Source organism: Prosopis cineraria, unplaced genomic scaffold, assembly GCF_029017545.1.
Source record: "Prosopis cineraria cultivar Desert tree isolate PC_DT_omini unplaced genomic scaffold, ASM2901754v1 PC14, whole genome shotgun sequence".
Lineage (NCBI taxonomy): Eukaryota > Viridiplantae > Streptophyta > Magnoliopsida > Fabales > Fabaceae > Prosopis > Prosopis cineraria.
Genome location: NW_026555345.1, coordinates 28,458,807 through 28,473,215, shown reverse-complemented (window position 1 = coordinate 28,473,215; position 14,409 = coordinate 28,458,807). Strand labels below are relative to the sequence as shown.

At 34.7% G+C, this 14,409-nt stretch overlaps 1 protein-coding gene across 3 annotated transcripts; it reads right to left on the bottom strand.

The window, feature by feature from the left end:
* Positions 1 to 5,954: 5,954 nt before the first annotated feature.
* Positions 5,955 to 10,212, bottom strand: LOC129293022 (uncharacterized). 3 transcript variants are annotated; one of them, XM_054930817.1, is made up of 8 exons: positions 10,060 to 10,169; positions 9,768 to 9,809; positions 9,346 to 9,684; positions 7,838 to 8,385; positions 7,033 to 7,225; positions 6,881 to 6,945; positions 6,579 to 6,789; positions 5,955 to 6,496 (listed from the first exon to the last, which is right to left on the bottom strand). In XM_054930817.1, the coding sequence occupies exons 3-8, from the start codon at positions 9,601 to 9,603 to the stop codon at positions 6,137 to 6,139; spliced, it is 1,635 nt and encodes a 544-aa protein (XP_054786792.1). In that variant the 5' UTR covers positions 9,604 to 9,684; positions 9,768 to 9,809; positions 10,060 to 10,169; the 3' UTR covers positions 5,955 to 6,136. The 3 variants fall into 3 exon arrangements, with proteins under 3 accessions (XP_054786792.1, XP_054786791.1, XP_054786794.1); XM_054930816.1 differs by having other exon boundaries at positions 9,768 to 10,212; XM_054930819.1 differs by lacking the exons at positions 9,768 to 9,809; positions 10,060 to 10,169 and having other exon boundaries at positions 9,346 to 9,760.
* Between the last annotated feature and the right edge of the window lie 4,197 nt (positions 10,213 to 14,409).

Genomic DNA, 14,409 nt, shown 5'->3' with positions numbered 1-14,409 from the left:
TATAAATTACTGAAGCCATAAAGTAAGCATCTGCGCATTATTATCAAGAACATTAGCCATCTCTACAGTCAAATAACACAAGCAACAACTAATAGCCAACTCAAAAAAGTAGTACACAAGAAAAATGGTGCCATCATATATACCTTGACATGGGAAAAAATGTCATGATACTAATTTGATATGAGCAGTTAGAAGCAACCAAACTCTAGTAAACCTTCTGATACAAAAAGGCAAAAATCTCAAAAAAGCTCTACCTGCAGTAGCATTGCCATGATTGCATAAAGGACACTCTTATTTCCAAAGAAACCTAAAGCATAAACAGTAGGAAAGATACAATGAATGAAAAGAATTGACAACAATTAAAACATACAGACCAAAAGATTAAAAAATTGATAGTTAAAAGGTTTGTCCCCTGGTACATAGTTCGCTGAAGGATGATTTCCTGTCAAAAAGCAAAAGTATTCAGATATTACCTAAAAGCTTCTTCTGTCACTGCATGGTCTGAAATGCAGAAGTACGCAAAAAAAGAAAATGTGAAACATAAAAAGTACCATTAAAAAAAAAAGAAGCTACAGAATCACAACATTGAAACACAGAGAAAAAAATAAGTAAAATTAAAAGATAAATCATAGAACCAAAGGTACACAAGATAAAACCAAAAAAATATCCAGACTAAAAACAAAACAATGAAATAAAAATTCATAACTTTTAAACAAAAGAATCAAAGTAAGGAAACAGTACAATTATTGAAGCTCTACCACCAAGTACTGACATTTTTATGCTTACAAAAATTTAGAATGAGTAGTTTAATAGGTTTGATTCAAAATTATGTATTGTAGTCCTTTAAATTGTAACTTTTCATTGCTTGTTTGAGTTTTTGTCCATGAGAAGACTCTCTGCGTATTTTTTTAGTAATAAAACCTTTATTTCATGTTAAAATATAAATTAATAATTACCATGCGATTTCCAGCTCCACTTATATGTATTTCTAGATTGCACGTCTAGAACTTAAGGTAGGGAGAATAATTAACACAGTAACTTAGAAGGCAAAAAGAATAATAAGGAATGCATCTAGATAGCTATAGCTAACAATGATTATGCAAAATAGTCCAACAATAAATAGTCGTAAAAAATAGTCCCTCTCAATGCATGTATATATTCCTTAATCTTGGTTCTTTCGAAATATTAATTATTAACTGTGTTGTATACATCATTACAACTTCTTAAAGCATTATACTTACAACTACTTTCTTACATAACAATTATGGTGCTTCGAATTTACAATAAGCAAAATGTAACTTTTTAAAAACAGCGATTGAATAGGGTACTTAAGTAAAGAAAATCAGGAACTGAAACAAAAAGCATTTTATCAAGCTACTATAAGCCAATACCATGGGTCAAATATAAAGTTTGATTCATACAAAAAGCAAAAGGAGAAACCGTGATTGACACCAAATGTGGCTAAACAATGCCAGGAGTCCAAAAGAACTTAATTAAGCTTAGCGTAACGGAAACTTAAACAATGCCATTAGAATATTAGAATATTAATCTTTAAGAAAGATGCATGGGATTGGCTTCCATTAGAAACTAATTTTTGGTAGTGTAGTAGGTGCTTCATGCCTGAAGTCATTACCTTTATAACTGAAGCTTAAGTTCTGGGGCTATCTTATTAATGGGTTATTAAGAAAACTTGTCAAAAACAAAAACAAAATAAAACAAAATAAGATTTTCCTGTTTCATCACGGACTGTGTAATGCACCTTAAGCCTAAAAAAATTGAGGACAATAATCCCATATAATAATAGCTACAAGCATAAAAAGAATATCATGACTTATAGCGATTTGAAAGTTTTGAAATTGAGCAAGAAGGTGAAGATAGGGAAAGAAGATGAAAAAATGACTACCTATCAAAAACATTTCCTCAAAACCAGGGGATCATTCAATACAAAATCAAATCTCCACATTGACTGCACCCCCATAAAATCTTTATCCCTACACACGCGATATCATAGGTTAGATTTATAAGGACTCTTTAGCACAAGAGTGTGAAAGCACTTATGAAGTACTATTGGCAACTGTCAGTAAAAATCTTCATTGACAATAGCCATGATAATTACCCTATTGTGACAATGACAGCAAATTAGGGGAGCTGAATTGAAAGAGGTTGAAGGGATGTTTTACACAAAAGGTTTCTGTCATGCCCGTTTGAATCTTTATGCAGATTGTACTCTCATCTGTTAACCTCACCCCTACACCCCTAAAGATCACCTTTCGGCTACATACACTTGAGAATTGATGAGAAGCAATGCAGAGGCATACCATATGATCCAGCATTGACAGTCATGTAATAATTAACACACGAAAAACCATTGAAAAGTGATGTAGTGGTAAGCCAAATTACAAAAAGAATAGTGAAGAAACTCAAAATGATGATTGTCATGCAATCTATACTGTTTCTGCATATGAAAATCTTTTAGCACATAAGTTGGAGGCGTGTTTTACGAAAAGTTCGGTATTTTTACTTCATTGTCTAACTTTGTATTTCACAAACCTTGACAACATTACTAGTAAAAGAAGGAACTGCACATGGAACTACATGTAGGTTTATACACAGTGGTCAAAGCTTTCACTGGAATAAAAGTAATACAAAAAACTTAATATCCCAAATGCGTAGCTTTTTTTGCGTACACTAAATATATATGGTTTGAACTTAAAGGATGTTAAAAAAAAACTTCTGCCACTTTACAAACGAATTTTCAGACCTACTTTGGGAATGCAATAACTTAAAACCTTAATCCTCCAAAAATAGGCCTAGACGTGTTATAAAGGACTGGCAAAAGTTAGTTAGGCATGAAAAGTAAAACTCAACTTCCTCAAGACTTTTTAAGGAATTTAATTTGCTTTTTCACATAACCTTTCTCCCATCAGTTCTGACTTTTTGGCAAACAATGACTAAAAAAAAAGTGTTCTAAAATAAATATCAGCCGATAGCTACAGCAGTGAACATGACTCATGACAAACATTTTGTAAAGGCTAAAAGGGTCTGGTAACTAACATTACACAAGGCTGAGATGGGACATTTTGTATAGAATGCATCCTAATTATATCTCTCCCCCTCCTGAATTAGTAGCAAGACATTTTAAATTATAATCATTGCAACATACAAGGCTATTCTATAGCATATAAAACTCGAACAAAAACTCATTAGGTTGTTTGTCCCCCTTTCATTCCTCCAGTAAGTGTTTTCTTAAATATGCCATCTTCTTTCATATATATTTTCCCTTCAAATTGTTCTACGAAAACAGTTCAAATATACATGATCACCGTGATTCAATATAAAAATACCAGGTAATTATTAAATTAAAATATCATAGTAAATTAAAGTATCCGCATATTCAAACTTTAATATAAAAAACATATCCTTAACTGAATAAGGATAAGGAACTAACTTCTGCACAATTACTTGGCAAAGGTCTTAACAAATATATAAACATGAATATAGTGGAGGTAAAGAGGTTATACCAATAAAATAACTAACTTGTAACAAAATTAATCAAGATATAGATGAGACTTAAAAAGATGGTAACTACCATTAACATTAATTAAAAATAGATATGGTGTAGAAGCACCTGATACATCATTGTTCAAAAGCCGTCTAAAGGTCCCAAGGAAATGGGGAACATATATAACCTTACAACAAAAAACCCTAAATATACAAAAAGGAAACATGCTTCCTGGTAGGGATGACATACACATAAAGACCTAAGACTACAAATGCAGACCATTCCAAACAAATACTCCAATCCTAAGGTCCCCTATAATGGTTAAGATCAAAGCCCTCCTGGTAAGAATGATCTCATCGAATTTAGGGTTCCTTAAGGCCATTGTAGCATAAATATAACTCTCCAACAATCCAACCTTGAAACCCCTGGAGGACAGTATACAAAGAAAATTACTCCCATAATGGATCTGAAACATTTCAGTTATAGTCTACCACATAAATCAAAAGGTAAAGTTCAAGGAGGGGGGACCTTAAAGACCTTATAATGAAACTATTTGACAATCTGCATCTAGAGAGGAGATAATGCATCTTTATTTGAACATGAAGAATAAAATAAACAAAAAGGAGATCTTGAAACTCAATTACGAATAGATGTAACATAAATTTCTCCAAGATCATTTGAAAGGCATATAAAGTACCTCATTTGTCTATGAACTGGCATCGACGTAACCATCAGCTACTGATAATCCGACAATGTATGATTGGCTTATTTCATCCCAAATAAACCAATACCAAACTATTGAATAAATTAAGGCAGAACCAACATGCTTGCAAAACGTTAAAAGTTTGGTAGAAAGAAAATGTAAAAACAGTGCATAAATTCACAAATAGATCATTACCAAGACAATGCTGAGATAAAGTGTAAGCATATTCAAAGTTATTGCTGAGAAATGATCATTACCAGAAATTAATTTTAATCAATCAAGAAAGCATCCATCTTTGGTTCATCTTTGACAAACATTCTCCAAGGAAACATGTGCCATTATGCAACACTTAAAAACAGTCTCTATATAATAATGACTTAACATGCATACAAGTACAAGACAAAGAAAAGAAATATCTGTACATGGTCTAAATGTTATCATCAGAATTTTCCTTTATCTCGATCATCCTTTCTTCCCTCACCGCACTGTAGACCCAGCTACAGAGATTCTACTCGTTAATCCCAGGTGAGGTTGACAAACAGATCACTTGCCTATTAAAAGTTCTATGAGAAGGCTTTCATAGCTCCAGACAGAAATCAACATCATATAATATATATTGTAGTAAGCAAAAAATGAGAGGGAAAGTGAGAACTTAAGAACCTAAAGAAGGCAATTAGGAAGCAAGTGAATTTGGATGAAGAAGGCCGTACGTGACAGGAGTTTCAAATTTCAGTGTCGATCTTTAAACACCTAATCTCATGACTTCTTAAGAAAACTTTTCCTTACATAGGAAAAAACAAAGAATTCAGGAGATTAATTCCTGATTACATTACCATAGGCCAAAATCTGATTTTGAAGAGCAAGCTAGAATCAGTCTCTCTTATTTTGTTTTGGGAGCGAAGTAGCCAAACAATTAACACTGAAACCAAAAGAGAACAAAACCAGAAGCCCACACTACAGATAATAACTGAAAACCCATATATCGAACTTGCACCGAAATCGTGGGTTGCCGGACTCGTTTCCGAAGATAAACTCACTAGAAAAATCACCGTTGAACTTATACTTGACAGAAGGGTTAGTGGTGAGCCCAACGATGTTTTCAAACTTCATGAGATGCTAGTTGAAGCCTTATGAGTTGTTGTGGTGAACAGTCCCTCGGCCACTGGCGAAGCTCTGACCAGTGAACTTCCACTTGACAGAAGGGTTAGTGGTGAGCCCAACGATGTTTCCGAACTTCATGAGATGCTAGCTGAAGCCTTATGAGTTGTCGCGGTGGATGGTACCTCAGCCATTGGTGAAGCTACGACTGGACTGCTCACTGGAGTCGGGCTGATTTCTTCGAAGAAGACGTTTAGAGCAAAGAGTGACTGACAAGTGTCTTGTTCGAACAGGTAAAATAAACAGTAGAGCAGGAGCAATCAAATGAGATGTATGAGTAACCATGTGCACAGGGCTTGAGATTACTATCAGCTTTGGGGGAAAAAAAACAGAGAGAAACGAAGTTTTTAAAGCTTGCACCGAAGATAGAAGCCAGTACTGACTCTATGAATAGTAAAATGTGAGATTTGGTTCTATGAACAGTAAAATGTTAGAAAAGCCGCTTTAAGGAATTGGCTAGGGCCGTTTTGATATATTGATGATTGCATTATAATTAGCCACAATCACCACTTTTTCCTTCCCGGTCTAAGCTGACCTGACCGTAATATAAAATGATTAACAATTCTTGTGATCGTACGTAGTTTCAAAATGTTAAGAAATTCTCGTCAAAATGACAAAGTTGACTTATATCACTAAAGTTTGGCCGAAAAGAAACTCAGATCAGTATATAACGTGTGCTCCATTTGTATCCCTAATAATAAATAAAAAAGAATCCACAACTGAGAAACCCCTAACTCAAGTCGCCCGCATAAATAAAGCTATGTATTCAAGATTTATTGCACACTCTGTTTCTCCCAGTACTTTCTCTCCCACAAGTCAACCTGTTCAATTGAACTCTGCTTTCTGCTTAAATGAGAATGTAAAGATGGAGGATCGTAAGGAGGAGGCAGAGTGCATGGATTGGTGTTTGAAGGACCCTTCACCATTGAATCCGTCATGAACTTCTTGTCAAGCCCCTCTGCTTTACAAACCATGGCTTCTGCACACAGTTCTACAGATTTCTCACTCACAGAGGGCTTGTATCTGAGCAGCTTAGCATACGAACTTAGAAGATGAAACATGTAATCATACACGTACTCCATCTTCAGCTCCTGTTGCATGAAATCACTCGCTGCTTTTCCTATCTCTTGTGCCTGATGAATTCCACAAACAGCAGGTACAGATTTACAGTCAAGTTGGCATGGTAAAAATATAACAGATTAGTCAAAGATTTACCTTCTTTTTGTGGTTGTTGCCCCAATCCACTGCAAACTTAATGGATCTGCACTTGTCATCTTCCTTGATGGGCCAGTAGTGGTGCACTGGAAGCAAACCTCTCGTGAAGAAGTCATAGTAATGAGGCTTTACTAATAAAGTGACAGAATCACAGGATAGTATGTATTTTTCACTCACGGACCAAGCAGACCCTTCAATGTAGATCTTGTATCTGCGTGCATCACGAGTTTTGCCTATTTACACACACATATCAAGTGATAAATAATTCAGCAAGCAAGGCAAGACCGAGCTAGTTTAATTACCTATGAGTGCATTGGCTAGCCAGGTCTGATTTCTTGAAGCCTTGTCGAGATTCTGATATCCAATCCTGCCAAAGAAAGAAGAATAATATAATATTTCAGTATGAACGTGAAGCTTTGTCGTAAATATTGAAAATAAAGGTCAAAGGAATTACCTGGGCGTATAAACGAGCATTCCAATCATGGGTTTGAGAGAGATTGCATTTGAGGAGGTCTTGTCTGGTTTCAGCAACAGAAGGATTGCCTTTCCAGTAAGCATGAGGCTCTCTTTTTGACCATCTTGTCCTCTTATTTCCCTCTTTCAACTCTCCCAACAATCTCTCCCAGGGCTTTATGTTCACCTCTGGCCTTCACATCATTGTATCATTATCACTACGCTTCTTCTTTCTGGTAAATTTTACTTCTATGTTTTATTCATCACAATTTAATTTTGTTCAATTAAATTCATTAATAATAGTTAAGAGTGACTTAAAATGCATGAAAATTACGTCCGTGCACATGGGTAAATTAAACTGATAAGAAAATGCTCTGCCGAAAAAACCCTCAAACTGATTTGAAACAATCATGTTCATGATATTTTTGCACAAGTAGTCTCAACCTACAGCTACAATCTACAATTATACCAAGCCTAAAATGAATTGTATTAGTCGTGATATATTTATAAATTGTATTAAATTACATTAAATTTTAATTTTAAAACCAATTTGAATGCTGTATTTATAAAATTATATGGAAACTATGCTATTTATTAATAGTAATATTCACATCAAATTTCATATAAACACAAGCTCGCATTTTGTTTCTTTCAAAACAATTTATAATCTGTAATATCTTTAAAATCAGGAGATTAAACGATAGGTGACAGCAAAACTTGGGCAGTTGAACGAATTTCCTTTAGCAGGTAAGAATTCTAAAAATAAATAAATGAATAAAATAAGAGCAAAAGGGTTGGCGACTTACCATCCCCAAAAGGACCAATCAGGGAAAACAATATCCAACGTGGCATCGTCGGCACAATAACGGAAAAGCGGAGGTGGGGCCGTGGCATTGGGCCCACTATGCTCAACGGTCTTGATCACAGGCCAATCCACGCAGTCGAACATCAACTCCAGATCAGGCACCTTCCCGGGGTACCTCCGTAACAACTGTAGGATCCCCCACACCGTAAAAACGTCTCTCGTCTGAAACGCCTTCGTGTACGTCTCCAAATAGGCCTTCCCTCCCATGATGACTAGTTTGAAATTCGCCGTCCTCCTCGCCCTCTCCACCATCTCCTTTGTTATCCCCGTGTGGGCCCACGGCCTCAGATCTTCGTGTATCCAACGGAAGTACTCTGGACACGTGCCTCCTTCTTGACGATAATGATCATCTGGTGGGGTAAGGTAGTTTCCTGGGCATTTTCCGGTGCGGGTATATTCACTGCAATTCAGTGGGATTTCCACTGGCCTACTGGAGTCCAAGTTGTCGGCGAATGACGTCGTTATTGGTTTGTCACCAGGAATAATTACCTGTAATAAAACTTTGGTCAGCTCCTGTGGCTATGGGTGTAAAATGTATTGATTATATTTATTTGTTATCATCCTCATAATTATAACAGTTATTATCAGATATGTAATCCACAAAAATGAATGATAATATGATATTACCCCTAATACCATGACAAAGATTCTCCCCTAAATGAACAGTGACAGAGAATCTAACCTTCATTTTGGTACTCATAATAACAGCTCAGGCAAAAAAGTAGTAACGATATTTATGTATTTATAAGATAAAAGGCAAAGCTAAAAATATTGAGATATTAGAACTTGAGGTTACTTATTATAACAGCTGTAGAATCTTATATAATGAATGTCATCCTTGTCTTTCGGGTGACTTCATTAAAATGTGGATTCTCCTTCCTTATGAGAAAACTGATTAATTAATGTTGCAAAGTCAGTCGGGGAACCAATGAGCGTGATGTGGTCCAAACAAGCTCAAGCACACGGTAACACGTGGCGCTCTGTTTTCTCCAGCTTTGTGAAAGTCACGAAATTTGTAGGGTACGAACGCAGTCGTGCCGGTCCCACAAGACTTATATAGCCACTTGTGCAGACACGTGGCGACAATCACACAAACTCTCTATACGACCTTTGCATTTTCCTGCCTAGTTAACCGACGATAGCCGATAGCGGCTCGTGTTAATCACATTCAAAATTTCTAGAATGAAAGTGGTGATCCACCGAAACGACCTGAGTTAGTGGGCCGTTTGATTATTTTAATTACGACGAAGCGACAAGTGCAAGAAGTCGTTTAAATAATTGCGAGCCTAGCCTAGGTCCATGGGAATGGAGATTCAATGTTCCAAATTCGTGATACGCCAGACGTCTAAGTAACGGGGAAGACAATTGTGGCCAAAAAAGAAACGTGGAGGACAACTAATGCGAAGAGACTTTAGGGAGCCAATCGAGGTCAGACGAAGAGGCACATACCGTGGGATTGAGAAAGCGCGAGCAGGCCAACGCGCCGACGACGAGGAAGATTGTGAAGGCCAGAAGAACAGACGCGGATCTGCCTGGTGACTTCATAAATGGACGCCAGATCGTGTCTGGGAAATGACGGAAAGCCCACGATCCCAGATTCTCATAGCCCTGCAACTGCATCTGCAATCTCTGCACCACGCTGTTCTCTCTCAGCCTCTGTCTGGCTCCGCCACACCCGCCGCGCACTGTCCTCTGCATATTCCACATTAGTCAAAGATACCAGCTTTCTCAGAGTTCCTTCAATGGCGTCACTGAATTTCTCAGCTTCTAAGGAGACTAGAGAGAGAGCTGATGCTGAGCATGGTTAGTATGATATGTTGAATCATATGAAAGAACGAACAAGAACAGAGAGAGAAAGAGAGAGGAGTAACCTGGGAGTTTAACTTTTCGTGGTGGTAGATTCAGTAAAGAACCTGTATTAAAAGATACGTTAACCTTTTGAGAGAAAGAAACGGCGAGCAGATCGGATTCTTGGTTGATAGAAAGTTAAAACAGGGGAGGGGAGAGAAGCGGCTTCAGAAAATTGAACAGTGAGATGGAAATGGTGGGATCAGTGTAATGATTTCGTGACACCATCCTACTAGTGCGATTACTTGTGTGATTATGAAGAGACTTGGATGAAAAGAAGAAGAAAGTGAAGTATAAGTGGTGGTGGAATTGGACCTAGAAATTTTGAAACTTGCTGGCGAAGATCGAAGAAACAAACAAAAGTTAGAGACCTGCAGATTTAGCGGACTCTGTCTGATTTTGGGAATTTAGTTTCATACCGTGGTTACAAGCATACCACTTATTTATATCTGTGTTTAGCTTTCTAGTCTCCCGTTTACCTTTTCGTTCCTTTTTATTGTCACCAAAAATCTACCTACCTTTCCACCTTAATTTTTTTTTTTATATTAATTGATTTGGCCCACAAAAAAGAAGAAATTATTTGTTGGATTTCCAAAATTTCCAAATACGGCTATCCATGTCTGACTAAAAATTATTTGTTGAAAAAGGTTATTAAAAATTTATACTTTTTTTTAACAGAAAAATTTATACTATTTAAAAGGTCAGTATATAATGTCTTTTGTCTTTTTTTTTTCTTCGAAAGATAGGGTACTCCCTCAACTTAGAGGTTCCCTGAATTGATAAATTAAACAATTTAAAATTTTCCAATGTCAATCATTGTTAAGTTTATAATTGAGAACTTGTTATTTTTGAAGCGTGAAAAATACTATACTACAAATTTAACTAATTAAAATTGATGAATTTATTATAGCATCAGAAGTACTTCCTCGATTCTTATATATAAAAAATTTTTTAAAACTTTTTTTATCTCTAAATATAAAAAATTAATAACATATTTTTTAATGAATGGATTATTAATTTATTTTAAAATAAGAGATTTATTTTTTATTTATAATAATTAAAAAAAATAAAATGTTATTATATTTTAATTATATAATTAATTTTTATTAATTTACATGATTCAATTAAAAAATATTTTATATATAAGGGTAACGGCAAAATTGGATTAAACAGGAACCTAATGAGTTGTATTTAGGAGGCGGGGGAAACAAGAAAGAAAGAAACAGAAAGAAAGGAAAGAGAGATTATTACCTTTTATGGTTAATGAGAAATTTTGGAATTCAAAAAGTCCAAGGGTGAGACTGAGGACTGAGGATAGGATAGGGATTAGGAAGGAAATCACATGCAATGGTGTCTGAAAATGAAGATGACAATCATGTTTTGTCGCACCGTTGTTATCTTCTGAGATGGAAGCTTGAAAACGACAACTTGTCACCGTAAAATAAGAAGGAAACGAGAACTTATAATGTTCCAAGTGGATGCAATGGTTCATCAATTAAACTACCAACTAGTAGTATTATTATTAGCTTCATTCAACTTTTCGACTAACTGGTTCTTTGGGACGACCACTTTAACTATTAATTAAAACCATACATCCGTTAATTAATGTCTATTCTAAAACTAAACAGATTCTCAAGCAAGCCCTCCAATTTGTTCAGTATTCATAACAGCTTTGATTGGTCTTTTTCAAGTTGTAACCCTAACGTCATAATTGTATTGTTCATTCTTTAATCAAACACAAATAAATGTTTCACCAACACTCCTATCAATTGCAAGCAAGAACACAGGGTTGCTCGCTGTTGGCCACCAAACAAAAAAAAGTACACAAACTAGATGAGCTACGTGTATTACAAAAAAATTTAAAAATTGAATAACCATATAGCGTCGCGATTTGTAAATTGAAGTGATGATTTATATGAATGACATCACTTATTAGAAATTTTAGAATTAAATGACAAATCTACTCATAAAATTTTTCTTTAGGAGCACCCAATATAATTAAGTGGAATAAGGTAAAAATACCCCTAACATTTATTTAAGAAGCGCAACCATGCCTGAATCTTTTGAGGAGCTTAACATCTATTATATTTCCACACAATACTCACCATGTGTTGCTAGGTGTTACCAAATCAGCCATTCACTTTTCTCCTCCTTCCACATGTCCTCCAAAACTTCTCTCTCCTTTCATTCTCTCCCTTCGATGTGTTATATTGAACTCCTCTATGCATGTGTGTGTGTGTGTTTCAAGATTAACTCTACCACCACGCTGCTCAATTCCTATCGTTCTTCGATCAAGGAAACATTGTGATGTAAAATGGGAAGGGGAGAGGGGAATAGAGAGAAGAGAAAGAGGGGGAGAGACAAAGAAGGAGATAGAAGCCGAAACTTTCAAAAACTCTTATTCAATAATACTCAAAAGCTAAATACAAATAAAAAATCTAACTTTATTTATAAATACCTAAAAATAATAACATAATAATAATTTAAATTCAATTATAAATCATACATCTAATTCAAATCTTAAATATATTAATATCTAAGATAATGATAAAATAAAATAATAAATCTTAATTTTAATAGATAAACATCTTTATTTGAATATCTTTAATAGATAATCCTAATATCTTAAATAAATCCTAATTATTTTAATTAACTATCATCCCATATTCCATCATTTCTCCCTTACTTGAAGAACTCATCAAGGCACAAATTAGTTGAGAAGGGAAGGGCGGGATAAAATTTTATCCACGTGCATAGATTTAGAAATCATTTCCAACAAGTGAGATAGTGATGAACTGCATCAAGTGAAGGATAACATTGATTATTTAGAATCTCTAGAAAACCTTTACAGTAGACAAGATAATGTTGAAGCTTCCTATTCAATGATAGGACATTCTTGGCAGATGCAACTTGATAAGGTGAATCTGTAGTATGATGAGGTTGGTTCTAGCTAATTACAACTTGGGAAGGTGCCATTTACAAGAAGTATATGGGCCTTTAATAGAGTTTTTAATGTAGTTTGTAATGACAAAGGTGCTAGAATGGACAAACGTCTCTCATGATTAGGTTCCATAATGGTTACTATAGATTCCTCTAAATTTAAGGTAGGAGTTTTAACCTCTTCTTGCTTGATTGCTTGTTCTTGCTAATTGAGGGATTCTAATTTTTTTTGAAAACTCTTTATTTTTTCAGTTAAGCGTGCACCTTCTTGAATTTGATGTTTCACTTCAGCATTGTGGCATTTGACCTTAGCTATTCACTTTTCAAATGTAGCATTAAAACTTTCATCCGAAGCAATCTATCATAAATATTCAACCCTACAACATGTTTCATAACCACACCATTAATCGAATGCATACTAATATTATCATCATTCTTTAATTATTTTTCTCTAGTAGCCTTCATTATATTATGGATGCCTAACATATCAAGGTAGGTGCCATGATATTTTGGCACTCCTTGCATGGGCATTCATAATAATATCCTATATAAAATCATGAATATATGGATTGAAAATTACCCTTCAAATATTTTATATAATGATATGTGGCTTTAGGGAAGGTTTGGGTTATTTTATAAATCTCAACTAGAAAAGTAACACAAGAAAGGAAGGTGGAATCAGGCTCTAGTACCAAATTCATGTGAAACAAGAAAGGGAGAGGGGGACAAAGAGAAGAGAAGGAGGGAGAAAGAAAGAAAGAAGGGGAAGGCCAAAATTCTTGAAAACTCTTATTCAATAATACTCAAAAATTGAATACAAATCAAAAATTTCTTGAAAATTCTTATTTAATAATACTCAAAAGCTAAATACAAATGAAAAATCTAACTTTATTTATAGAGATATAAAAATAATAAGATAATAATAATTTAAATTCAAATCTAAATCCTAAATCTAATTTAAATCTTGAATATGTTGATATCTAAGATAACGATAAAATAAAATAATAAATCCTAATTTCAATGGATCAATATCTTTATTTGAATATCCCTAATAAATAATCCTAATATCTTAAATAAATTCTAATTATCATAATGAACCATTATCTCATATTCCATCATATTGCCACTCAGTTAACTTGCCTCTGCAATCTCTACGCCACCCTTAATTTGATTGAAACTTTTTGCATTTACACCACCCAAGCAATTAGACTCAACCACGATTATGGTGTCATAAGCGATCTCTCTGACTACAAGGGTATTTGCTACATTTTGTCAATTTTCATCTTCTTGTTCTTTAAGATTCCCTTGAATTTTGTAGATTTCAATTGATTTCTTTCTTTTGCATCAATCTAATCATTAATTCCTTCTCTCTGACTTTTGAACCCCTTCTCTCTCACAATGTTCGGGGTTTCTGACTTAGTTAAAGGTGAGGTAACTTGTGGGGATTGAGGAAAAGAGGAGGCAACTATCTACTAATCTATAAAGCTGAAGACGAAAAATGTAATACCCTAATTGACATTACCATTTAACATTCCACACAATCAACCAACCAATTTTAAACCATTTTCTTTAAAGGATTAGGATTGTATCATCTGCCTTGACATTATCAAGACAACACACTTACATGTCATTGTGATAATTAGGATTAAATAAAATTCCAAGTAAAAGTTATCATAACCCAAGGGTTTAAAAGTAATTAGTTTAAAACAATGGGATCCCAAAAAA